Source organism: Neoarius graeffei, chromosome 5 (genome assembly GCF_027579695.1).
Source record: "Neoarius graeffei isolate fNeoGra1 chromosome 5, fNeoGra1.pri, whole genome shotgun sequence".
Classification (NCBI taxonomy): Eukaryota; Metazoa; Chordata; class Actinopteri; order Siluriformes; family Ariidae; genus Neoarius; species Neoarius graeffei.
The window spans coordinates 1,760,335-1,787,695 of NC_083573.1; the positions used below are offsets into that span (position 1 = coordinate 1,760,335).

Here is a 27,361-nt window from a genome sequence, read left to right on the forward strand (position 1 = left end):
TTGTGTTGAGACCAATCCCTCAACTATGGGTCCCCCCGTCTCCCACATTCAGTTTGACAGGTCTCATGAGTGCGTGGGTGGTGAGCTGATACTTCTGTGCAGTAGCGCTGTTTATGAAGTTTCCCCCAGCCCCTGAGTCTATGAATGCAGAAAGTACATAGATGGAGTCCGGTAGCTTCAATAACACTGGCACTTGGAAGGATAGTGAATTGCAAGGTGTTTCTGAATTCACTGGGTAAATAGGGCTGGTAGCTTTGCTTGGCTGATGGACCCGTGGGGACCAAGTATGGCACTTTGAGATCTGATGACCAGCCTCCAGCAAAGGCCCTCACATCTTCTCTCCCTCTCTGGCCTTTGCAGTCGTGTATGTGAGACCTCCATAGGACTTACGGGGCTCGTGCTGGGAGAGGGGGCAGAAGGTAGCTGTAATGAGGGCTGCTTATGGATGAGGTGATCCAGACAGATGGCTAGGTCAATGAAAGAGTCCAGAAAGAGATGTTTGTCATGGCAGGCTAGCTCATTGAGAACCTCTGGACATAAGCCTTGGCAAAACGTGGCTTTCAAGGCTGGCTTGTTCCAGCTGCTGCCTGCAGCTAAGGTGCGGAAATCCAGTGCATACTCTGCAACACTCCTCTGCCCCTGTTGGATCATCAGTAGACTGTCTCCTACCTCTATGCCCTCAGGTGGATGGTCAATGACTCTCGTGAACAAGTCCAGAAAACGATCATAGGAAGTAGTGTGTTCTCCCCCATGCATCCAAACCGCACTTGCCCACTGAACAGCCTTACCAGTGAGAAGACTGATGAACTGGGTGATCTTGTGTTCATCAGTTACTCCAGTGAGTGATGAAAAGTACAAAGAACACTGGAGAAGAAATCCTTTGCAGTGGGAAACCTCACTAGAGAAATTTTCAGGCAGAAGAATGTGTCAAGGAACACCTGCGGGTGATGAGGGGCATGTGAGGATGGCCTGCGACATCACAGCAGTGAGCTGCGACATCCTGGTGTTGAGATTGCTGATTATCTACTGCTGCTCTCCTAACAGATGCCCCTGCACATTGATTGCAGTCTGCTTTGCCTCCTCTGCTGTATCCATGATGGCGAAGTATCCTGTCAGAGGGCAGGCACTTGTAGATGCAATTGCAGGGGAGAGCGGGTACAGTGCAAACTACAAATAAAGCCAAATCGAGAATCAGGAATTGTAGTCAGGAATCGAGCAGCGGTCGATCAATCGGCAAACAGATCAGTGCAGGGCAGACGAGACGACGAAGTTGGAAAAAAACAAGAGCAGCGGTCGTAAACAGAAAGTCAGTCAGTGAACAAATGGCTTGGTAAAGTCAGGTATGGGACACAGAACAATACTTCACGAGACGTGTTTGTGACTGCTGAGCTTATATGGAGTTGGTGATTGTGGGGTAATTGGCTGCAGGTGAAGTGATTAGAATTCTGGTGAGGTGGGGCACTGTTATTCTCGGGAAGTGTAGTCCGGAGTGGTCATGTTTGGAGGCTGCTCCGAACTCAGATTTTCAGCGCTGTTACTGACAATATTCTCACACAGTTGAAACACTTTAATCTCTTTTCAAGAACTCTTTAAATATTGTTAGAAATATAAATAATTTCCAATTCATGATCCTGATGTTTGTATGACATTTATTGATCTTAAATTCTTTTGATTTGTCAAAGTAAATGTCCTTATGATGAACTTGGGATGAATTCTGTTGAAAGAGTCCTGCAGTGTACATTGTTATAAGTTAATGTTTCTCTCTGTTTTAGGTGTTGAATTTGTAGATAAATACAGAGACACGCTCATACAGAGAGTTGCATCAGTACTGGAAATAGCAGACACTCTACTCACCAAGAAAATCATCACCAATTAAATGTACAGTGTTATCAACGAGGCAACAACACCACAGGAGAAAATGAGGAAATTGTACAGATTTCTCGACTCAGGAGGAAGAGCTGCCAAAGCAGAATTCTATAAAGTCCTGAAGGAGAAGGAGCTTCTTGTAGTGAATGACCTGGAGTCAGGATTCAAATAATCCAACACTGTCACGATAAAAAGGAGTATTTCATACGTCAAGGGGTTCTTTTTTTTACACTCAATGGGATCGGCCATTGTAATGATGTCATTTTCATGAATAATTTTATTCGCCAATGGCAAACTTCACTCATAAACCGTTAAAATAAATCAGGACCTTACTGTTCATCGACTACAATGCTTTGAAGGCTGCCTATCAGTGACACCTCAGAGTTGTTTGTCATCTCAAAATATCTCTAATGAAATGTGTGTGTGTGTGTGTGTGTGTGTGTGTGTGTGTGTGTAAGTAAATGTGCAGACACAATGTATTTAAAACTAGAGATGTAAAAACAATGCAGCCAGGTGCACCTTTTCAGAACCCACACAAACACAGATTACTTTATAAAATACATCAGAACAGCATCAACCTGAAACTGGACCTTTTGTAATTGCTGTTCAAGAACTGCTGCTTTACTGTGTATTTTAGTATTGTACATTTGTAAAACTTCTTGTAAAAATATTGATAAGCATTTGAGTTGTTTTATGTCCAAACGCGTGCCGCACACACACACACACACACACATACACACACACACACACACATAATCTTTGAGGAATGGATATATTTCACATTTTTAGGTCAAATGTCATGTTTTATTTCTTTTAAAATAGAGATGACATCAGAAAACATTCCACTGAATTTCAAAAAAACAAAAAACAAAATTAAAACCATCCATCCATAACCACTTATCCTGTGCAGGGTTGTGGGCTGGATCCTATCCCTGTTAGGACTGGGACTGTTTGGCCTCTAAAGGCCGCTGTTATGTTTATCTTGTCATGTTTGTTTTGGCCTCTAGAGGCCGCCACTGTGTTTTGTGTTTGTCTTGATTGCTTGTTTCCTGCCCCGCCCTGTTCCTTTATTAGTTTGTGTATAAATACCCCTCTGTTTGTTCCCTTGTCACGGAGTCTTTATGCTATGTTGCCTAGTGCTAGTTTCTTCTGTCCCACGTATCTTGCCTGTGCCCTTGTGTTTTTGATGTTTTTACTTTCTTTGGACTTTGTATTTTTGATTTTCTGAGCGTTTGGATTTTTGCATTTTCTTTTCTTATCTTTGGCTTTTTGTTTTGACTTTGAGCTTTTGGATTTTCTTTTTGTTTTTTCCAACAGATTGTATATATTGGAAATAAACTGTTTTTGATACTCTACCTACGCCTCACGCCTCTGCACTTGAGTCATCCCCCTGGTGGCCTAGTGTGGGTTTGCTGGATTATCACACCAGCGACCCGGGTTCGAATCCCAGCAAAAACTAAAAAAATCCCTAACAATCCCAGCTGACTACGGGCGAAAGGCGGGGTACACCCTGGACAAGTCACTAGATCATCACAGGGTGACACACAGAGACAAGCAACCATTCACACCTACGGTCAATTTAGAGCCACCAGTTAACCTAACCTGCATGTCTTTGGACTGTGGGGGAAACCGGAGGAAACCCACGCGGACACGGGGAGAACATGCAAACTCCACACAGAAAGGCCCTTGCCGGCCACGGGGCTCGAACCCCGACCTTCTTGCTGTGAGGTGACAGTGCTAACCACCATGCAGCCCAAATTAAAACCACAGAGCTGTAATTTCTTTAAAATCTGTGTATGGAATTCTAAACCCAGACAGTGTCATGATGTGAACACTTGTTTGTACTTGATGCGATTAAAATATATATATACTATGATGACTCCTACTACTTATAATAATAATAAATAGTAATAAGACGGGGCGGCACGGTGGTGTAGTGGTTAGCGCTGTCGCCTCACAGCAAGAAGGTCCGGGTTCGAGCCCCGTGGCCGGCGAGGGCCTTTCTGTGTGGAGTTTGCATGTTCTCCCCGTGTTCGCGTGGGTTTCCTCCGGGTGCTCCGGTTTCCCCCACAGTCCAAAGACATGCAGGTTAGGCTAACTGGTGACTCTAAATTGAGCGTAGGTGTGAATGTGAGTGTGAATGGTTGTCTGTGTCTATGTGTCAGCCCTGTGATGACCTGGCGACTTGTCCAGGGTGAACCCCGCCTTTCGCCCGTAGTCAGCTGGGATAGGATCCAGCTCGCCTGCGACCCTGTAGAACAGGATAAAGCGGCTACAGATAATGAGATGAGATGAGTAATAAGAAGAACACATTATGATCTACAAAATAGAACACCACCTCCTGCTGGTGTGTATTAAAGCTCATAGGCAACGGTTTTAATTTTATGCACATTTGAAACTTTATATGTTAAAAACCCTCTGTAATTTTCTTCTGGTCCCAAGAAGTATTGTTAATAAGTAATAGTTAAAATAAGTTAGTGCAGATCGTGGTGATCCGCACATAAACGCACACAAACTCAATATATATTTTTGGCTCTTATTTGCACTGAAACTTTATTTTGTGAAATTTTCACATACGATTAAAATCAGAAACTGTTCTGAGATCAGCTCAGTGTGCAGCAGGAACACAGCAGCTATTTATAACAACAGTGTAATGTGATGCTAGACATGTGTCTCTATCAGTCAGACACACACACACACACACACACACACACACAGAGTATTGAACACATGTTGTCCTCCTCAGAGCCCAGCAAAAGTTTGCTCTCAGCGCACACAGCTTTTCAGTTTCCTTCTTTCTTTCTTTTGAGACTTTTCCTCTGTTCTTTTTTGGGATTTTGTCTTGGTTTCTCTCCTCGAGTGTCTGGACTCAGTTCTCTCTCCAGGGTTCTTCAGAGAACTTCTCCACACTTTTCTATCTGTCTGTCTGTCTCTGCTTCTGGCTATGCACCATGTTGTCCTCTCCGGCGGTCATCCTGCAGCCATACGGTCTCCCTGTGTACCCACAAACTTCCTGCTACCCCAGCCTCATGCAGGTAACCCCAAAACACTCTCTCTCTCAACTTGTCTCTTACTTTACTGTTTACCATGTCTCTCTCCCTCTGTCTCACTCTCCTTTTCCCCCCTCTATGTCTTGTTATATTTCTTAATGTTTCTCTCTTACTCTTCTCTCTGGATCGGTCTTGCTCTTTCTATAGTCTCTCTGCCTTTCTGTCTCTCTCTATTTGGCTTTTTTTGTCTCTCCATATCTCCTGCTCTTTTACTCTATATTTGTCCCTCTCTCTCTCCCTCTCTCACTCTCTGATGTGCTTGAATTTTATTCTCTCGCTCCATGATGTTATTTTAAACCTGTGTGATATCTCGTGTCCACTAGAAGATGTTTCACCTGTGGATTGTGTAAGGAATAAAATGCACTGCGTCATACTGTTACAGAAAAATAATCAACTATTAGGTGGTGTCATGCAGCCAGACGCAAAGCTCGACCGCAGGTGGTTTATTCCTCTTACACCGCAGCAACCTGACAACGAGAACAATTTATTTCACGTTATACTTTTTATCCATTTATGGTTACATTTAATGCTAGTTCCTGTTCTCACTTACATTCTAGCAGCTTTAAACAGGCATGAAGTGAATAAGACAAACAGAATCACAGCTTGTCTTTCATTCTTACTGAGAAACTGCAAAGAAATGTAAATTCCTCTGTCCTGAACATATCTGTTACAAAGCACTGACACTGGAGACTCCTTCCAGAAATCTGTTCATCATCAGTGGGGCATCTGTTGTACACGTCCCTGTGAAAGAGCTGGTGCTATAGAAACCATCACATATAAGAATGACTGCATTAATTATAAATAAACCAGCACTATTGTCAGAGCTGCTGTGATGGAGAATTAATCAACACCTTTGGCGTAAATGTGGTGTGAATACGATCATCAGTATGATGTGGTGATGATGAGATGAGGAGAGGATGGAATGAACTGGAGTGATGGTGTGATGAAGGATTAATCAGACTGAGCTCCAGGAAACGAAAACTGATCGGCCTTTTGTGGTTCCTGCTGTTTCGTAGGATTTTAACTTAATCACTGAATGAATGGAGGACTCTTGACTTTTAAATTCAGTAATCTAACGTCATGCAACAGGTACGGTATTCCAGGTCAATCTGTTCAGCTTTCCTGCTGTACACACACACACGTGAACCTTCACTAACAAGTGTGCAATTGTGTGAAATATTGTATGGAACATTTTATAAAAATTTTCTGCAAAAACATTTTATCATATATATATATATATATATATATATATATATATATATATATATATATATATATATATATACACACACTACTGTTCAAAAGTTTGGGGTCACTTTGAAATGTCCTTATTTTTGAAAGAAAAGCACTGTTCTTTTCAATGAAGATCACTTTAAACTAATCAGAAATCCACTCTATACATTGCTAATGTGGTAAATGACTATTCTAGCTGCAAATGTGTGGTTTTTGGTGCAATATCTCCATAGGTGTATAGAGGCCCATTTCCAGCAACTCTCACTCCAGTGTTCTAATGGTACAATGTGTTTGCTCATTGCCTCAGAAGGCTAATGGATGATTAGAAAACCCTTGTACAATCATGTTAGCACAGCTGAAAACAGTTGAGCTCTTTAGAGAAGCTATAAAACTGACCTTCCTTTGAGCAGATTGAGTTTCTGGAGCATCACATTTGTGGGGTCGATTAAATGCTCAAAATGGCCAGAAAAATGTCTCGACTATATTTTCTATTCATTTTACAACTTATGGTGGTAAATAAAAGTGTGACTTTTCATGGAAAACACAAAATTGTCTGGGTGACCCCAAACTTTTGAACGGTAGTGTACACACATATATATATATATATATATATATATATATATATATATATATATATATATATATATATATATACTGTATACACACACACACACACACACACACACACAGGGTTAAGCAAAATCCTGTGAACACGAACGGATCATTTTTCTCCTGAATGTGTGGTGCGCCGTGACCATGAAATGTGTGTCCAGGCTTTAAATGGTGCTGTTGTTCGAACAGGTTGAGACCGTCCTGTAAATCATCTTGCACATATGATGTATGTTTTGTGACTAAATGGTTTCTACTATTTACCGGTAAGTGTGAACATAATTTTGACTCACCCTGTGTGTGTGTATACACACACACACACACACACACACACACACACACACACACACACACATACACACAGTTGTGGTCAGAAGTTTATATACAGTGATATGAATGTCATGGCAAAATTGGGCTTTCAGTAATTTCTTTGAACTGTTCTTTCTGTGGCAGAATGATTGTCCAGCATACAGCTTTCATTAAAAAAAACACTAGAATTTGGTGCACAAGTTTTAATTTTCTTTGGGTTTTCTGAAATAAACACAGGGTCAAAAATATCCATACAGCACACCTACTATTTGGGTAAAATGTCTCTTCGCAAGATTCACCTTGACCAATCATTTTTGTTGACCATGAACAAGCTTCTGGCAGAATTCTGGTTGAATATTTCACGACTCTTCATGGTTGAATTGGTCGAGTTCAATTACATTTTTTTTTCCTGGCATGGACTTGACTTAGAAGCACGGTCCATATATTTTCAATAGGGTTGAAGTCAGGACTTGTTTGAAGCTTAATGTTCGCCTGCTTTATCCTCCACAACCAGCTCTGATGCGTGTTTGGGTTCATTGTCCTGTTGTAACTCCCAAGTCGTGTTCAAGTTTCTGATGGTTTATGCTGAAGAATTCTGAGGTCGTCCTCCTTCTTCATTATTCCATTCACTTTGTGCAATGAACCAGTTCCACTGGCAGCAAAACAGCCCCAGAGCATGATGATCCTACCACCACCACCACCAGCTGGTACAGCGTCCCTCTGTACATGGTGGTCATTGTGGCCAAACAACTCAATTTTTGTCTCATCTGACCATACAGCTTTCCTCCAGAAGGTTTTTTTCTTTGTCCGTGTGGTCAGCTTCAAACTTTAGTTAAGTTTGAAGATGTCAATTTTGGAGCAGGGGGTTACTTTTTGGATAGCAGCCTCTTCATCCATGGTGATCTGAACTGTAGACAGTGATCCATCAGCTTCCAGTTCATGGCAGGGCTGTGCTATGGTGGTTCCCAGGTTGTTCCTGACCATCCAAACCAATTTCCTTTCAGCTGAGGGTGACAGTTTGGGTTTTCTTGAAGCAAAGTGACTTGGCAAAGTGACTACACGTCACAATAACTTGGATACAATTGTTTGAACTGATCTTGGGGTCTGCAGTTGTTTAAAAATGGCTCCAAGAGACATTCTGGAGTTGTGTACATCTGTGATCCTCTTTATCAGATCTGCACTGAGCTCCTTGGACGTTCCCATTTTACTGTGTGTTGGTCAAGCCAATGTATGCTGTAAACAAACCCTTTTTATGAAGGCACAGAGAAGCTACCAGCTGTAGTCAATCATGATCACTCACAGGAAGTTAAGAGACCTCGGCCTTGGCAAGATAAGAGACATTTTGAAAGTTTCAGCACCTCAGAATTAATAATCTAAGTGAGTTTATGTACATTTTTGATCCTGTAAGTATAATTTTGACTCTGTGTTGAGTTCAGAAAACCCAAAAAAATTAAAACATGTGCACCAAATTCTAGTGGTTTTTTTTTATGAAAGCTGTATGCTGGACAATCATTCTGCCACAGAAAGAACAGTTCAAAGAAATTACTGAAAGCCCAAATATTCCCATGACATTCATATCACTGTATGTAAACTTCTGACCACAACTGTGCGTGTGTGTGTGTGTGTGTGTGTGTGTGTGTATTGTGTATTTTATATAGATAGATAGATAGAGAGAGAGAGAGAGAGAGAGAGAGAGAGAGAGAGAGAGAGAGAAACAGAAATCTCATCACACCGCTGCACACAGCGAAAACCCATTCCTGAGCAGGAGGAAATCTCTCAAATAGGGACAAATTTATTCCATATTTCTGATTATCATGTTATTACAAAGAGAATATCTGATCACTCAGAGGGATTTTCGATGCTTTTAAACATTTCAAACTTTGTATTTTCTGATTCTGTTCACTGATTATTTTGAAATAAATCAAAATAATAAAATCAGTGAACCTTAACATGAGCTGACAGGAGAAGCTTGAAATTAGTCAATAAAATGTCTCTTGGAGATTCATCAATCAAATATGTGCTTCATTATAATTTCATACAAGAAAATAGGAGATAAATCTGACATGAAGACGTCAGTTTTAATTCAGACAGAAATAATAATAAGTTCAATTTCATAAGAAATAACAAAAATAATTAATGAAAGACAAACAGAAACAATGAAAAATGTCCAAGATATGTCGGTGTTTTACTCTGCACAGGAACACACACGGCAACTGGGCTGTTTCTAATTTACAACCCGTGTGTGTGTGTGTGTGTGTGTGTGTGTGTGTGTGTGTGTGTGTGATCCTTCAGCTGTTTTGGTTGCTGAACTTTCACCTCAACAGTAACAGCTGAAAGAGGGGGTGGGGTTTAAAGTGACACTTGTGAAGGTGTGTGTGTGTGTGTGTGTGTGTGTGTGTGTGTGTGTGTGTGTGTGTGTGTGTGTGTGTGTGTGTGAGACAGAGATGGGAGAGACACGATCCCATATCTAACACCTCACTCGTGCATGTCAAAGATTTCTGTGTGGAGTTTGCATGTTCTCCCCGTGTCCGCGTGGGTTTCCTCCGGGTGCTCCGGTTTCCCCCACAGTCCAAAGACATGCAGGTTAGGTTAACTGGTGACTCTAAATTGAGCGTAGGTGTGAATGTGAGTGTGAATGGTTGTCTGTGTCTATGGCCAAGTTTACATTAGACCGTATCAGTGGATCATCAGATTAATGTTTTTAAAACGATTAGTGTGCACACAGCAACACCAATACACGGATACGCTCGGCTCCGCAGGCATCCTGCGCTCCAAATCACTCCGCCCTGAACAGCGAGTGCCCTCTGGAGGGTGCGCACTCCGGCCCTGCGCAGCTCACAGAGCGCGCGAGTGAAGTGCACAAGCAGTGATTCGGGACTGAGCCGCTGTGTGTGTGATCCCAGCGCATATCACTTACCACTTGCAAGTGGAAGGATGGCAAGCCTAAAGACAATCATAACTACACAATGGGCAGTATTTGCATCAGTATTTGCAGTATTTTCATACTTTTATACTCTTTAATGAAAGGTGATACAAGGCGGAAGTCCGTGCCGTTTTTCAGCAGTCGCGTCACATGACCAACGCCAGCGAATCAGGAAGGTGGATGTCACAGTGACGTTGTCCAATGACGACGCCAGCTAGAGCTCAGCACAGCGTATCCGTGTATTCTCAATGTTTACACAGCACCGGACCAGACACGATTTAGATTGAATACGTGGACCCTGGCGGATTCCCGTTTCCCGGCGTTTCCAGGCGGTTTAATGTAAACGGACAGTGCATCCACGAAGAAAACGAGACAGATACGGTCTAATGTAAACTTGGCCTATGTGTCAGCCCTGTGATGACCTGGCGACTTGTCCAGGGTGTACCCCGCCTTTCGCCCGTAGTCAGCTGAGATAGGATCCAGCTCGCCTGCAACCCTGTAGAGCAGGATAAAGCGGCTACAGATAATGAGATGAGATGAGATGAGATAATAGACTGTAAGTGTGATTAGTGCAGTGATTTGACAACATGTGCTCAGTCCGTCTCCTTTTCTAAATAATTATAAGATGAGAGAGGAAATATTCTACAGAGTCTCTGCGACGCTTCATAAAAACACCACAATGTCATGATTTATACACTGAGGGAATGAGTTCACTTCAGACAGGTGTGTATGAGTAAAGCGTGATCGTTGTGCTGTTTCCCAAAACTGCAGTGTGTGTTTACAGGATTTTACAGTTAAAAAAAAAAAAAGCTGCAACTCGACATCTGTTTTAGTTCTGATGAAAAAAGAGGTGCGCTTTATTCTTCATTACTGTCCAGAACATCTTTTTGGTACAACAGAATGTTTCCTACCCATTCATCCAGTGTCTATGCCGCTTATCCAACCAAGGCCTGCCTCGACTTATCCTGCACCCACCGTGACCATTGAAGGGACACCCCTGAGAGTGGTTGATAAGTTTTGCTACTTAGGTGGCACACTGTCACAGAATGCTACGACTGATGAAGAGATTTCAGCTAGATTGGGAAGGGCGAGTGTTGCTTTTGGCAAGCTGATGCAATGTCTGTGGAGTGAACGTGGCATCAGATTCTCAACAAAGAACAACGTTTATCACGCTGTTGTGCTTTGCACCCTGCTCTATGGCAGTGAGTCCTGGACTCCCTACAGGCGTCACATCAAGAAATTGGACCAGTTCCACCTGAGGTGCCTCAGAAAGATATCAGGGATCAACTGGAAGGACAAAGTCCCTGACACAGAAGTGCTTGAACGGTGTAAAATACAAAGCATAGAATACTACCTTATCCAGTCACAGCTCAGGTGGGCAGGGCACACAGTCCGTATGGAAGACACAAGAATCCCAACAGCTCTCCTTTATGGTGAACTGAAGGAAGGCTATATAGAAATAGAGGTGGACAGAGGAAAAGGTACAAAGATGTCTTAAAAGCAAACCTCAAATCCTGCAGTATAAACCCCAATACATGGGAGGCCACAGCTGGTAATAGAACGGCATGGCAGGGACTCTGCTCCAAGGGTCTGAGCTCCTTTGAGGAAAATCGCATCCAACAGAGGAAGGACAAACGATGGCGCCAAAAGAATCGCATGCAGACTCAACCAACAGGAGATCAATGGAAGTGCAGCGACTGTGGTCGTATTTGCATGTCTCGCATCGGCTTGGTCAGTCACCAAAAGACACATCAAAAGTAGTCAAGCCAAGTCAAGTTTATTTGTATAGCGCTTTTAACAAGAAACATTGTCGCAAAGCAGCTTTACAGAATTTGAATGACTTAATATATGAACTAATTTTATCCCTAATCTATCTCCAATGAGAAGCCTGTGGCGACGGTGGCAAGGAAAAACTCTCTCAGATGACATGAGGAAGAAACCTCGAGAGGAACCAGACTCAAAAGGGAACCCATCCTCATTTGGGCAACAACAGACAACATGACTATAACATTAACAGTCCTAACATAAAGTCAGCTTCGTTGATGCTATAAGCCCCCAACCGACGGAAACCCGAGCGCAAAACCGTTCACAACAACCGCAGTCCCAAAGTCAGCAAGTCAGCTGCAGTCCCCAGCCACAAAAGCACCACTGCAAGAGTCCAGAGCATCCTCCAGGCGTGACCCCCAACTGTCCACATGGGGCCACCTTCCACAGGAGCGATATGATGAGACTCCAACCAGACACAGGGCACCAGGATGGATCAGGCAGGTCCGAGGAGCAGAAGAGGTTCAGCATCTCGATCCCAGGACCGACATGTAACTCAGAGGGACACATTAGGGGGGAAGAGAGAGAAAACACAGGTTGTTAGGTATGCCCAATGTCACCTGAATAAGTAGGAACAGTACACATATTGCACTGAGTACAAGCAGGGATTCCGGCAACTAACTATGACAGCATAACTAAAAGGAGAGAGCCAGAAGGTAACACAGGCATGAGGGGCCCCGGGACATAAAGCAGCAGCCACTACACCGTCAACAAACTCGAGTGAGCAAGCGAGTGGGGACTGACAGCATCCATACATCCCAGTTTACCAAAACACTCTGTCTGACGACCCTCCAGATCTACACCTTTACCTCATAAACACCATTAACACAAGGCTTGACTAAACAGATATGTTTTCAGCCGAGACTTAAACACTGAGACTGTGTCTGATTCCCGAACACTACTTGGAAGGCTGTTCCATAACTGTGGGGCTTTGTAAGAAAAGGCTCTGCCCCCTGTTGTAGCCTTCACTATATGAGGTACCAGCAGATAGCCTGCACCTTTTGATCTAAGTAGGCGTGGCGGGTCATAGAGGAGCAGAAGTTCACTCAGGTACTGTGGTGCGAGACCATTCAGTGCTTTAAAGGTCAATAGTAGTATTTTATAATCAATACGAAATTTGATTGGGAGCCAATGCAGTGTGGATAAGACAGGCGTGATGTGGTCATATTTTCTAGTCCTAGTAAGGACTCTTGCTGCTGCATTTTGAACTAACTGGAGCTTGTTTATGCACTTATTGGAACATCCAGACAGTAAGGCATTACAATAATCCAACCTGGAGGGAACAAAAGCATGAACTAGTTTTTCTGCCTCATGTAGTGACATTAAATTTCTTATCTTTGCAATATTTCTGAGATGAAAGAAAGCTATCCGGGTGATGTTATCAATGTGAGTTTCGAATGAAAGACTGGGGTCAATAATCACTCCGAGGTCTTTTACTGCTGCACGTGAAGAAACAGAAAGGCCATCAAGAGTTACTGTGGAATCAGAAAACTTACTTCTAGCTGCATGGGGTCCGAGTACAAGTACTTCTGTCTTGTCAGAGTTAAGCAGAAGGAAGTTAATAAGCATCCAGTGTCTAATGTCCTTCACACATTCCTCAATTCTATTAAGCTGGTGTCTCTCATCAGGTTTTGCAGAAACATACAACTGTGTGTCATCAGCATAACAGTGGAAACTAATACAACCCCGATTCCAAAAAAGTTGGGACAAAGTACAAATTGTAAATAAAAATGGAATGCAATAATTTACAAATCTCAAAAACTGATATTGTATTCACAGTAGAACATAGACAACATATCAAATGTCGAAAGTGAGACATTTTGAAATTTCATGCCAAATATTGGCTCATTTGAAATTTCATGACAGCAACACATCTCAAAAAAGTTGGGACAGGGGCAATAAGAGGCTGGAAAAGTTAAAGGTACAAAAAAGGAACAGCTGGAGGACCAAATTGCAACTCATTAGGTCAATTGGCAATAGGTCATTAACATGACTGGGTATAAAAAGAGCATCTTGGAGTGGCAGCGGCTCTCAGAAGTAAAGATGGGAAGAGGATCACCAATCCCCCTAATTCTGCGCCGACAAATAGTGGAGCAATATCAGAAAGGAGTTCGACAGTGTAAAATTGCAAAGAGTTTGAACATATCGTCATCTACAGTGCATAATATCATCAAAAGATTCAGAGAATCTGGAAGAATCTCTGTGCGTAAGGGTCAAGGCCGGAAAACCATACTGGGTGCCCGTGATCTTTGGGCCCTTAGACGGCACTGCATCACATACAGGCATGCTTCTGTATTGGAAATCACAAAATGGGCTCAGGAATATTTCCAGAGAACATTATCTGTGAACACAATTCACCGTGCCATCCGCCGTTGCCAGCTAAAACTCCATAGTTCAAAGAAGAAGCCGTATCTAAACATGATCCAGAAGCGCAGACGTCTTCTCTGGGCCAAGGCTCATTTAAAATGGACTGTGGCAAAGTGGAAAACTGTTCTGTGGTCAGACGAATCAAAATTTGAAGTTCTTTATGGAAATCAGGGACGCCGTGTCATTCGGACTAAAGAGGAGAAGGACGACCCGAGTTGTTATCGGCGCTCAGTTCAGAAGCCTGCATCTCTGATGGTATGGGGTTGCATTAGTGCGTGTGGCATGGGCAGCTTACACATCTGGAAAGACACGATCGATGCTGAAAGGTATATCCAGGTTCTAGAGCAACATATGCTCCCATCCAGACGACGTCTCTTTCAGGGAAGACCTTGCATTTTCCAACATGACAATGCCAAACCACATACTGCATCAATTACAGCATCATGGCTGCGTAGAAGAAGGGTCCGGGTACTGAACTGGCCAGCCTGCAGTCCAGATCTTTCACCCATAGAAAACATTTGGCGCATCATAAAACGGAAGATACGACAAAAAAAGACCTAAGACAGTTGAGCAACTAGAATCCTACATTAGACAAGAATGGGTTAACATTCCTATCCCTAAACTTGAGCAACTTGTCTCCTCAGTCCCCAGACGTTTACAGACTGTTGTAAAGAGAAAAGGGGATGTCTCACAGTGGGAAACATGGCCTTGTCCCAACTTTTTTGAGATGTGTTGTTGTCATGAAATTTTAAATCACCTAATTTTTCTCTTTAAATGATACATTTTCTCAGTTTAAACATTTGATATGTCATCTATGTTCTATTCTGAATAAAATATGGAATTTTGAAACTTCCACATCATTGCATTCCGTTTTTATTTACAATTTGTACTTTGTCCCAACTTTTTTGGAATCGGGGTTGTATGAGGAGAACACGCAAACTCCACACAGAAAGACCCGAGTCAGACATGAGGTTCGAACCTGGAACCTTCTTGCTGTGAGGTGACTGTGATACCCACTGCACCACCGTTAATGCACCACTGTTAAATCTTATATCAACATAACTCAGGAATATCACACAACACAGATACCCCACCCCGGGGTAATGTGATATGGGATGGCATGAAGTGGACCACACCTTCTGACCAATCAGATTGGAGTATTCCACTGCTTTGTGGTGTATCGTACAAAATAATGAGCATCTCAGTCGTATCAGTAATAATAATAATGAGATTATAATGAAGTGTTTGAAGTGTTGATGGTCACATTGAGTCTTTAATGTCTTACTGAAATTTTTTATCAGCTTCAAAACTAAACACTTTTTAAATTTAATTGTTGTATCATTTTCAGAACTGCTACAGTGAACTGATTTTATGTTGAAGTTCAGCAGAGTCGAGCTCTCACCACACACACACACACACACACACGAACGAGATCCAGGGGGCGTGTCCCTCTGTTTAATCATCTGAATCTTTAGCCTGAGTGAGGAGTCAAGACAGCGGAAATCATTCAGCCAAATGGCAGGGGGTGTGTGTGTGTGTGTGTGTGTGTGTGTGAGAGAGAGAGTGATCACTAACATCACTTCCCTGCTTTACATTTACACCAGATCACTCAAACACTTTTACAACCCTCTGACTTCCTGTTCTACAATTTATTATAAAGTTACTGAAGAGTATAAAAACATCATTATGAGACAGCGCTGGACTCTGACTGGTCAGAAGGTGTTGATTAATTCTCTATGGCAGCAGTGCAGGTTTATATTCATGTTTCTATAGTAACGGCTCATTCACAGGGACCTGTAGAGCAGACAGAAACATGTGTGATCTTTGGCATGTTGAAGTTTTGTGGAAGGAGTCTCCAGTGTCAGTGCTCTAACAGTCAGAGGTGAAGCTGGAACTTTCACACGATGAGCTGCCAGTTATTTTTTGTCTCATTAACTGGAAGAGAGAGAATAAAGAGGCTGGTGAGGGAACGACTGTTTATAGCTGCGATAACATAAGTGAGAACATTACGTGTAACTATAAACGGATAAAAAGCACAAAGTGTCATTCTTTCTTCAATAAGAAAACTAATTGTTGGGAAATTGCTGAGGTGGAAGAGGAACAAAACACCTGGGAGCATGATGGGGAAATAATCACCAGGGAGCAGGGAGACTCTGTATATCCCCCTACACACACACACACACACACACACACACACACACACACACACACACACACACACACACACACACACACACAATCCATTTGTGACACAGTGAGATTGTAGTTGTATTTTGGGTTTTATTATCTTATCAACACACACACACACACACACACACACACGCACACACACACACATACACACACACACACTTCTGTTCAGTGTCAGGACAGGACAGGTGGGAGGGGCAGGAGGATGACTGACAGGGGCAGATGAGGTGCGCTGTGCTGTGATTGGTGAGTGTGTTTGAATGATGTAACAGTGGGCGGGGTTAATGCAGGATCATTAAAGCGTGCCAGTGTGTCCAGAGAGAAGAGAAGATGCACTGAGATGGTAAGGGGTCACTTTCTTCATTCATTTATTGACATTTTTGGGACTTTTTGTAGTCTGAAGTCACGTTTATCATCATTTAAGCTCAGCTTTATTTGGAGATCTGACTATTTGGTAATAAATTATTTTTAAATGTGACAATTCACTTTTCTTTTTCTTTTTGTTTTTTTAAAATGAGAGCCATGTCTCACTTTTTATGATTTTTGTTGAGTCACAATTCATATTTTTTGGAAAACAGAGAGAGAGAGAGAGAGAGAGAGAGAGAGATCTGGGGTTTTGTATTGGTCATTTCTGTTTATTTAAAACACTAGAAAGCATCATTTTGTTTATTTTGACTTTTAATACACTTTTGGGATGATGTCACATTTTGGGGGGATTAATGGTTTTGAAGATTACGTGACGTTTTCATTGTTTTGGTGAACAGGGTCTGGTTCCTCATTGCTTGTATTCCATCACTGAGCTTCGTTCACACTTCAGTTTTCTGTGTTTTTGTGGAATTTGGGATTCGGAGTAAATTTGAACAGAATAAATATCATCTGATGGGAAAGTGAAATCTGAGCGTGTGTGAAGATGCAGAGGTCTGTTTAAAGAACACTCATGATTCATTACTGTTCATGGAATATTTATAATCTAAATAAAATAATTCCTACGATCAACAACATGTCATGATTATGAAAAAGAGCTTCATTAATATGTAATAAAGTATCATTTTTGATGATTCTTTAATTACACACATTCTCTCTCTCTCTCTCTCTCTCTCTTTCTCATAGGGTGCTCCTGCTCAGGAGGCAGGCCCAGGCAGCAGTGACCCCACCCTTCCACAGGTATACGCCGCACCCCCTGCGTATCCTCCACCGGGTCAAGCCCCGCCCACACCCACAGCCAGACTCCCATCTCTTGACTTTAGCTCCGCCCACTCCAGCTCTGATTACCCAGACCATCATCAGCTCCGAGTGTATCAGAGCGCTCAGCATGAAGGGGCGGAGCCTATACCTGCCAATAGCACGGTAAGAGAAAGATGATTGGCTGGTGGACTGGAGGTAAATATTCATGAATATGACATGATGTTTATTGTGTGAGAAATGTGATGGTGAAGTAATGAACAAAATGAACTTCCTGTTTTTACAGATGTTCCAGATGTTCAGGGTGTTTCAGTGTGAAACAGTTTCTCTTTCCGACAGTAGAACAGTAACGCGTTAAACCTGAGCCTTTTAGGCAGGACGATATGTTTTATAAATAATAACTGTGACCCAGAGATTATTCGCCGCCTGCTCGCTGTTCTAACACACACACACACACACACACACACACACACGGTCAAGAAAGAATAAAAGTTCATGATGAAACATGATGCTAGTTTCATATGTTAGCATGTTTACTGTTACGCTAATTCACTGTTTGTTTTTAATCCGTTACTTAACCCAAACACGATCATGTTCTGTCTGTATATTGTATATTATTACACATTTATTAAATATGTAGAATTTCATATCTTTAATCTGATGGAGAGAAACTGCAGTGACAGTGAGGAGTGGATGAGTGGAGTGAGATATTCGTGGTGTTTCACTATTAATTATTTTAATTTACGCAGGTGCAATAAGTCATCAGTTCACTTTAGATACGTGTGTGTGTGTGTGTGTGTGTGTGTAGGTGGGTGGGGTGTGAGTGTGTGAGGGTCAGCTGCATTACCATACATGGTCAGAGTTGAGAGCTGGATGGGTGATATGTATAGACACACACACACACACACACACACACACCTGTCTCTCTGTCAGTGTCTCAGTTTAATGTGGTTCATATTGTCATGACTGTAAAGTTGAGGAGTTTCCTCAGATTTCCTCACTCCAGGGGAAGTGGACGAGGGTGCACTGATCAGGAGGGTGGATAGGGACGCGACCCCTCTCTAATCTACAGTGTATATATCCACTAGGGAGCGCCAGGGTCACACACCGGACGTTTCCGAGCGGATGAGTTCCTCCTCCCTCCTCTTTCAGCCAGGTTCACACCTCTGCATCGTGACATCATAGCACCTAAACCCCGCCCCCCTGCACACACACACTTATTACACCCCCACACACACACCCTGCTCTGTCTGTGTGCTATGACTGAGGATGAGGATGATGATGATGATACACTTCTTTATCCCCTCCTAATTAATATTTGCCCTTTTACATGGAATGGTGGGTCATGACCTTTAACCTCATTCGCCATGTTGCAGCACCGTGACGTCTTACACTTCCTGCATCTCTCTATCCTTCTCTCCAGCTTTCTTTCTTTCTTTCTCCACAGCTGCAGCTAATCTGTTATTCCCTGCTTTTCTGGGTCCCTGTGCTTTTTTCAGTCTTTATCCCTTCATTTTTTTCCTTTTTTTTGTCTTTAATCTGCTGTCTGTAACACAAACTTCTTGATGATGATGATGATGATGATGATGATGATGATGATAACAGCGTAACAGTGTAATGGCATTTTGATGAGTCGGGCTCACACACACGCACACACACGCATCGTGGTGCATTGTGGGTAATGGATGTGGGTGTGATGCACTGTTCAGCTGTAGTGCTGAACTGCATGGGGTCTTTTCTCCACACTGATGATGTCATCAGCTTTGTGATGATGCAATACAATGTGATGATGTAATATGATGTAAGTGCATCAGAAATGTCTGATTATTGATTATTTTTTTAATGTACAGTCACTTTCTCAATCTTTCGCTCTGTCTCACTCTGTCTATCTGTGTGTGTCTCTCTCTCAGTCTGTCTATCTGTGTGTGTCTCTCTCTCAGTCTGTCTGTCTCTCTCTCTCTCTCTCTCCCCCCCTCTCTGGTGAATAGTTCAGTCCTGAAGCTGTGTCTAACAGGCATGTGTGATCATGTGATCATAGAGCTGTGACTAGGTGGCGCTCATGTGCTTCTGTGCTCACTTTATTTCTTCTTTATGTTGACGTTCATGTTGCTTTGTTTTGATCCCCCATGAAAAAGACACCATGCTGTAAAAGATTTATGAAATGAAATGAAATTGTAAAAGTGCTATACTGCATATGAATGGCTTATTACTGGTCACATGACTTGTTATATTTAGGCTCCACCTCAAATGCTCGCATTTAGTGTAACAATGATCATTTTGGCTCTGGCATTAATGACTAGTTAGTATTGCACTTGCTTAGTGACTGTTTGGGACTTGGCTTTTTTCAAAGAAGGTTCTGCCTCATGTCCCTTCACACCGCTCCTCAGTCCGAACTTTAATCTTCTCTTTCTCTGTTGCGTTGGCGGTCACTCAGGACGAAGGTCTGGCCCCTGTGACTTCTGACCCCCAGCCTCTGAACATCCCTGTGGCGACAGGGGGAGGAGCAGGAAGCAGCAATGAGGAGGAGGGGTCTGGGAAAGCCCAACCCAAACGCCTTCATGTCTCCAATATTCCCTTCAGATTCCGGGATCCTGACTTGAGACAGATGTTTGGGGTAAAATAAATAAATCAATCAATAAAAACAAGGATAAAACTACACACACACACACATTATTATTATTATTATTATTATGAAAATCATAATTATGTGCTATATGTGGCCAAAGACCCCATAGAACAAGTGGAAAAGGTGAAATTGCTGGGCATGGTCATTGACAGCCATCTGTCATGGTCAGAACATATAGATAGAATCATTCAAAAAATGGGCAGTGGTATTCACTTTATAAGACAATGTGCACCATATGTGCAATTTAAAATCCTGGAGCAAGTCTGCAAATCTTTAATTTTATCTCATCTGGATTACTGCTCAGTGGTCTGGGCCTCGGCCTCAAAAAAAGATCTGGCAAAACTACAAGTTGTTCAGAACAGAGCTGCTAGGCTTGTCCTGGGATGTTCATCTAGAACTAGCATCCATAAGATGTAGACTACGCTGTCATGGCTCAGCGTTGAGAAGAGGCTGGCCCTAAGCACAGTGACATTTCTTAGTGAAACAATGAAAACGGCGGCACGGTGGTGTAGTGGTTAGCGCTGTCGCCTCACAGCAAGAAGGTCCTGGGTTCGAGCCCCGGGACCGGTGAGGGCCTTTCTGTGTGGAGTTTGCATGTTCTCCTCGTGTCCGCGTGGGTTTCCTCCGGGTGCTCCGGTTTCCCCCACAGTCCAAAGACATGCAGGTTAGGTTAACTGGTGACTCTAAATTGAGCGTAGGTGTGAATGTGAGTGTGAATGGTTGTCTGTGTCTATGTGTCAGCCCTGTGATGACCTGGCGACTTGTCCAGGGTGAACCCCGCCTTTCACCCGTAGTCAGCTGGGATAGGATCCAGCTTGCCTGCGACCCTGTAGAAGGATAAAGCGGCTACAGATAATGAGATGAGATGAGACAATGAAAACGCATAGACCTGAGTGTATGATACATCAAGTAGTGTTTTGTAATACAGTTCACAAACAAGACACCAGGAAAGCGGGCAAGGGTGACATTGTACAACCAAATGCAATAACTAATTCACTGAAAAGAACTGTGCTTTATAGAGGAATTAAGACATGGAATGATTTGCCACTTGATATTCGTCAAGACAAATGCAAAAGATCCTTTAAAAAGAGACTAAAAGTGTATCTCTTGAATGGTTAATATAGGTGTCGGCAGGGCCGTGCAAAGACCTTTGGAGGGGCAGGGGCTCAACATTCAAAAAAGGGCACTTGGAACAAATTTTTCACACAAGTTAACTTTATTCAAAACTAAATTTCAACTGCAACTGAACATTCTGTGTGTCTTGATAGAATATGTTGTGGACGTCGTCATTCAGCCTTAAGTTTTCGAAGCTGCTAGAATATGTTATTAACGCCGTTGTTCAAACTAAAGTTTCCGAATCTGCCACGTTAATGAAATGGATGGAGCAAACGGTTTAAATATAGCCTAGGCGGCTTCATTAAATGATAAACAACCCTACGCATTTACTGTTGTGTTCTAAGCTGCACAATATTGCATGTTCAGATAAGAAATGAAAGGAGACTTTCAGTGTGACCTCACCATGCCGTTCCTCGCACTGTCTCCCACTGTCAACCGCCTGCATGCGCTTTCTGCACGGAGGCGCACTGAATGCGTGACGTCACGGATTGATGCCCGCATTTACATAGAAAAACGTTATTTTATAAATCTATAATTTCATATATTATTGTCAAATTGTAGAGAATATTGATGTTGGAGCTAACTTATCTTTTACAAATATTAAAAAAAAAACCAAAACAACAAAACAGTCCCTATGAAAAGGGCACTTTGAACAGCAAACAGAAAAGGGGCAGGGGCGAGAGCACCTGTGGCACCGGTTCATTGCACGTGGGTGGGTGTCGGCTTAAGCTGTATAGTTTGTATTTTTTATTGTTTTATTAGGTGTTCAAAGGAGTACTTTAGCAATGTACAGGTGGTAGCACCGCATTTTACTTTTTGAAAAATTGAGGTGGCAGCACTGCATTTTATAACTGTTTGCTACAATTGTTCCTGAACTTTTTAGTATAAGTATTTTTGTCATGCATTTTGCTATATTAGAACTTTTGAACTTTTAAATTGCATTTAGCATTTTGTAATGCATGTATATCTGTATGTTTCTTAACCGTTGAAATGATGTGATATGTTTTGAATTGGGGACCCCAGGAAGACTAGCGAACTGCTATGGCACAAGCTAATGGGGATCCTTTAATAAAATAAATAAATAAATAAATAAATATCAAGTGTTAATAAAATTTATAGTTTCATTTGTCTGAATCTGAATCATAACCTCATGAGTTGAATTCAAGCTTTAGCTCATTTCCTCCTCGATAATCTTTCTTTAAAATGCACACAGAGCAACACTGTTAGCTTATTGCTCGCTTTATTAGCATATGCTCGTAAACAAATCATGCTTGATCCGAGTGTCAATAATAAACAAGCAGTCTTTTGTCTTTCAGCAATTTGGCAAAATCCTGGATGTAGAAATTATCTTCAACGAGCGAGGGTCAAAGGTCAGTCATTAGCTGTAACTCACAGTATCTTACATCACTTCCTGTCATCCAAATTAAGCTGTTTATCCATGACACACCTTAAGTAGCCTTTCCTGAGTTTGAGCGAGCTCACAATGAAACTGGGTGAAACTAACTTCCCTGTTCACTCTGCTAGCTAGCTAACTAGCAAGCTAAGACATTAGCATGGCTGATACACACGCTCCATGTGCACTTAAAGGATGGAACTAACTATCTTCACTGTCAGTTAGAGGGTGTGACTCTCTGCTCTTCTGGTTCTTCAGGGTTTTGGGTTTGTGACATTTGAGAATGCGTCAGAAGCCGATCAAGCCCGAGAGAAGCTCAATGGGACGATCGTGGAGGGGAGAAAGATCGAGGTAGGAATGCTAACGTGTTTATCCTCACCTGTTTTTAAACGAGTGTTGTGTTTGTGTGTGAGGAACACGGTGTGTGTGTGTGTATATGTTTATATGTTATGTATGGTTTATATTGTAACCATAATTAGTGATGCCATATTAGCAGCAGGCGGCACGGTGGTGTAGTGGTTAGCGCTGTCGCCTCACAGCAAGAAGGTCCGGGTTCGAGCCCCGTGGCCGGCGAGGGCCTTTCTGTGTGGAGTTTGCATGTTCTCCCCGTGTCCGCGTGGGTTTCCTCCGGGTGCTCCGGTTTCCCCCACAGTCCAAAGACATGCAGGTTAGGTTAACTGGTGACTCTAAATTGAGCGTAGGTGTGAATGTGAGTGTGAATGGTTGTCTGTGTCTATGTGTCAGCCCTGTGATGACCTGGCGACTTGTCCAGGGTGAACCCCGCCTTTCACCCGTAGTCAGCTGGGATAGGCTCCAGCTCGCCTGCGACCCTGTAGAACAGGATAAAGCGGCTACAGATAATTACATGAGATGAGATATTAGCAGCACTGTCTTCTCCCAAGGCCACCACGAGTTGGCCTCATGGTTAGCATGTCCACCTCTCAACCAGGAGAGCACGAGTTCTACTTGCGGTCAGGTCGTACCAAAGACTATCATAAAAATGGTACCGACTACCGTCGCGCAAGGCACACTGCAATACAGATGAGAGTGGGGAGTCAATGCTTGCGGTTACCAGAGGACCCCCCCCACACACACACACACTGTAACCCTAGCTGTATAGGCGAGAGGCCCAAGGTTATCGAAGCGGAGATCGGCGCTGCACCCATACGCCTTAAAGAGCTGGTTAGTACTGGGATAGGGGACTGCCTGGGAAGAACCAGATCCTGGCGTGAGAGGGACTTTGACTTGACTTCTCCCATGATCCTCTTTTTCAGAAGACCTACAGTACATTCTGGCAAATTAGCGCTGTGTGTGTGTGTGTGTGTGTGTGTGTGTGTGTGTGTGTGTGTGTGTGTAATCTTGCAAACTTGCTTTACTTACTCATAAATTACTAAATTAGTGTTCCAGCTTTACCTACAACATAAACATCTCACTATGACACTAAAATCATGTTTTAGTTCCAAGTTTGCATTGCATTATGTCTGGAGTCGACTGGCATTAGTTTTCCACAGCGCACGAGTCCAGTGGCCTGGCGATGACCTCACATGACATCACTGCATACACGATGACATCATTGGCGATCTCGGACTGTCATATCCGTGTGTAACTGATCTGGTTTTGGATGTAGTTCTGAGCAGTGAATCAAATGAATCTGTTTGATTCAGATCCATGGTGAATGAATTGAATCAGTTGAGTCAGGAAGAGTTTAATGTAAAGAGTCAAATGGTGAGTGATGTGTATTTATTATGAAGGTGAACAACGCCACGGCCAGAGTGGTGACCAAGAAACCACAGACTCCACTCGTTAACGGTGAGCTCGTTATCTCAGTCACTCTCTCTCTCTCTCTCACACACACACACACCACTGTAATCTGACAGGAGGAATGATTTGTGTTTGTGTGCAGCTACAGGATGGAAGATTAACCCCGTGATGGGCGCGATGTACGCTCCGGAACTCTACACCGGTACTCCATCTCACTCTCACACACCGTACATACGTCACCACCAAGACATGTGGTAGTGTTTGGGGGTGGAGCCGAAATGAATCCTGAGTGAGTCCTCTCTGAGATTGACTCTTTCCTTGCTCTTATATAGTGGCCAGCTTTCCTTATCCCGTTCCCACGGCAACGCTGGCTTACAGAGGCTCGGCTCTGAGGGGGCGTGGCCGCGCTGTGTATAATACCATTCGCTCAGCAGCTGCAGCAGCCACGCCCACTGCTGTTCCAGCCTATCCAGGGTCAGTCTCACGCTCTCAGACAGACAGACAGACAGACAGACAGACGAGCCAGGATCTGTCTCACTGATAGTGTGTCGTGAAAATGAATAGTGTGTGTGTGTGTTACAGGGTGGTGTATCAGGATGGACTATATGGAACTGAAGTCTATGTGAGTTTGAAAAGTTATATTGAATAAAAAAGTGAAATAAACTTTATGCTAAAATATTCCACATGCATTATTAATGTGTGTGTGTGTGTGTGTGTCAGGGAGGATATCCTGCTGCATACAGAGTGGCTCAGTCTCCTTCAGCTACAGCTACTGCTGCGTACAGCGATGGGTAAAAATAATCTAAATTCATCATTTCATCAGCTTTTATGCAAATGTACACATTTCACCTTTTATACAATTCACCTGTCAACTGTATTGACTTACACAAGTGTGTGTGTAGGTACGGGAGGGTGTACGCCACAGACCCCTATCATCACTCTGTTGGTCCGACCACCACATACGGAGTTGGCACGATGGTGAGATTCTCACACACACACACACTTCAAACCACACTGAGGTTAGCACTGTGGTGTGTGTGTGGGCGTAAAATGCTAAACAGGTTTGTGTTTTCCCCCAGGCGAGTCTGTATCGAGGAGGCTACAACCGCTTCACCCCATACTGACCCCACACTGATCTTTTGCCCCTCCCCCACCTCCCCCTGGATCACAAACTGGGCGGAGCTTCAATCAAATAATGAACTGAGGAGCCTGGGAGAAGCCACACCCACACTGACCTCATACATGGTGCTCACAGTGCCGTAGTTAGCATTATGCTAAGAATAAACTACTGAAGGAGAGAAGTTCAACACTGCTAGCTGTTTCCTCTCACCATTTATTATTATTATTATTTTTTTTCCTTACGATTAGCAACACCAGCGGTAAAGCGAACACACTAGTTATCCCGCTCACCTCTGTCAAGCCGAGCGGCTGTAGCCTGAGCGTGATGATGAAGTGTGTGTGATGACGATGTGCTGTGAGCAGGTTCGTGCTGATACGCTTCGAAACTAAGCGATGATGTTATTACGATAAAATTACACACAACATGGAACGCTTTTAGCTCGTGGAGCAGAATTACAATGTTGCCTTTTACACGCTGCTTGGTTTCTTACCTAGCATCAAGCAAATTCAGGAATCGATATTTTTCAGCAGTGACAGACAAACCTCCTTAGATCAGTGGGCGGAGCTTCAGCAAAATTTGAGTCAATCAAACTTGTCAGAATGACATCAGCACAACAGTGTGCAATGCGAGCTCTCTTTACTAGCGAAAATGTCAACACTATACCTCACGTGAACATGCGCCATGATTGAGTAATGTGATTGGCTGTTTAAGTCACATTTAAGTTAAGCTCCGCCCTCAGCAATATCGTGTGTTAAATTATCAGCACGTCCTTGTACCGAGTGAAAATGAATTATTTTTGTAGATGATTGTCATATTGATGTGCAGTGCAGTGTGTGTGAGATGTATGATGGACTGTGAGCTGCATGGTCAGGTGTACAGGTGACTCAGGATTTCACCCTCCTCCTCCTCCTCCTCCCTGTGCCATCTACCTCTGTGCTGATGTTCCTCAGGGGTGTGGCGATATAAATCAGTCTCACCACACCGATATGTTACACACATCATTCACATGATGACGCACTGAACACACCAGGCTGAGCGGGATGTGATTTTGTGAGACTGATATCGCACGTTGGATGTTTATTGTGATGTGAAAGTATCGTATCGTATCGCCACGCCCCTCAACTCGAAGAATCACAGTTCATGTTTTCAAGAAACTTTATTTTCTGGCTCAATCTCCTGAGCACAAACTGAGACCCTTCATTTCAGCTTTTACACACACACACACACACACACACACACACACACACACTGAATAACTGGACGTTGAACTGGGGCTCCGTCTCAAATCATTCATTATATTCTTACACGATACAGCCATCAATCCCATGATGCACTGCAGCGTTGTCTTTTAAACTATGTATTATTATATTGTTGTTATTATTTACAGTGTAGATTAGTTTAAAAATCCTGAGCCCCAAAACAGCATCGAGAGAGAAGTGTGTGACCTTTGACCTCTATGATTCATCCTCCTGTTCTTTCATTCCTATTGTCTTTCTTTTGACCTTTGACCCCACGCTCTTGTATCTGTTTAAGCCACGGTCTAATTTAATTATTTACTTTTCACGCTTCCTGCTTTCTTGTCGTTTGTGCTGAATCTCTCTCTCTCTCTCTCTCTCTCTCTGTTCTTCCCATCATTTATTTGCTCTTTAATTCTCTCTTGCTGAATAAACTGATCACCACTTCACTACTGACCACTATCTATCATTCTATACTACTTTTGCAATCACTCCATTCGTTTTTCTTTGCATGATCTGATCTGTACATCTCTTTGCTCTCTGTCTTCCTTTACTTT

The 27,361-nt window shown here is 42.9% G+C and overlaps 1 protein-coding gene across 1 annotated transcript; it reads left to right on the forward strand.

Annotated features, from left to right (window-relative positions):
- Window positions 1-4,590: 4,590 nt before the first annotated feature.
- Window positions 4,591-27,361, forward strand: rbfox1l (RNA binding fox-1 homolog 1, like). Its single transcript, XM_060920964.1, has 12 exons — window positions 4,591-4,901; window positions 17,482-17,718; window positions 19,988-20,167; window positions 22,612-22,665; window positions 22,947-23,039; window positions 24,440-24,497; window positions 24,592-24,651; window positions 24,782-24,923; window positions 25,032-25,071; window positions 25,170-25,240; window positions 25,352-25,427; window positions 25,529-27,361. The coding sequence occupies exons 1-12, from the start codon at window positions 4,818-4,820 to the stop codon at window positions 25,571-25,573; spliced, it is 1,140 nt and encodes a 379-aa protein (XP_060776947.1). The 5' UTR covers window positions 4,591-4,817; the 3' UTR covers window positions 25,574-27,361.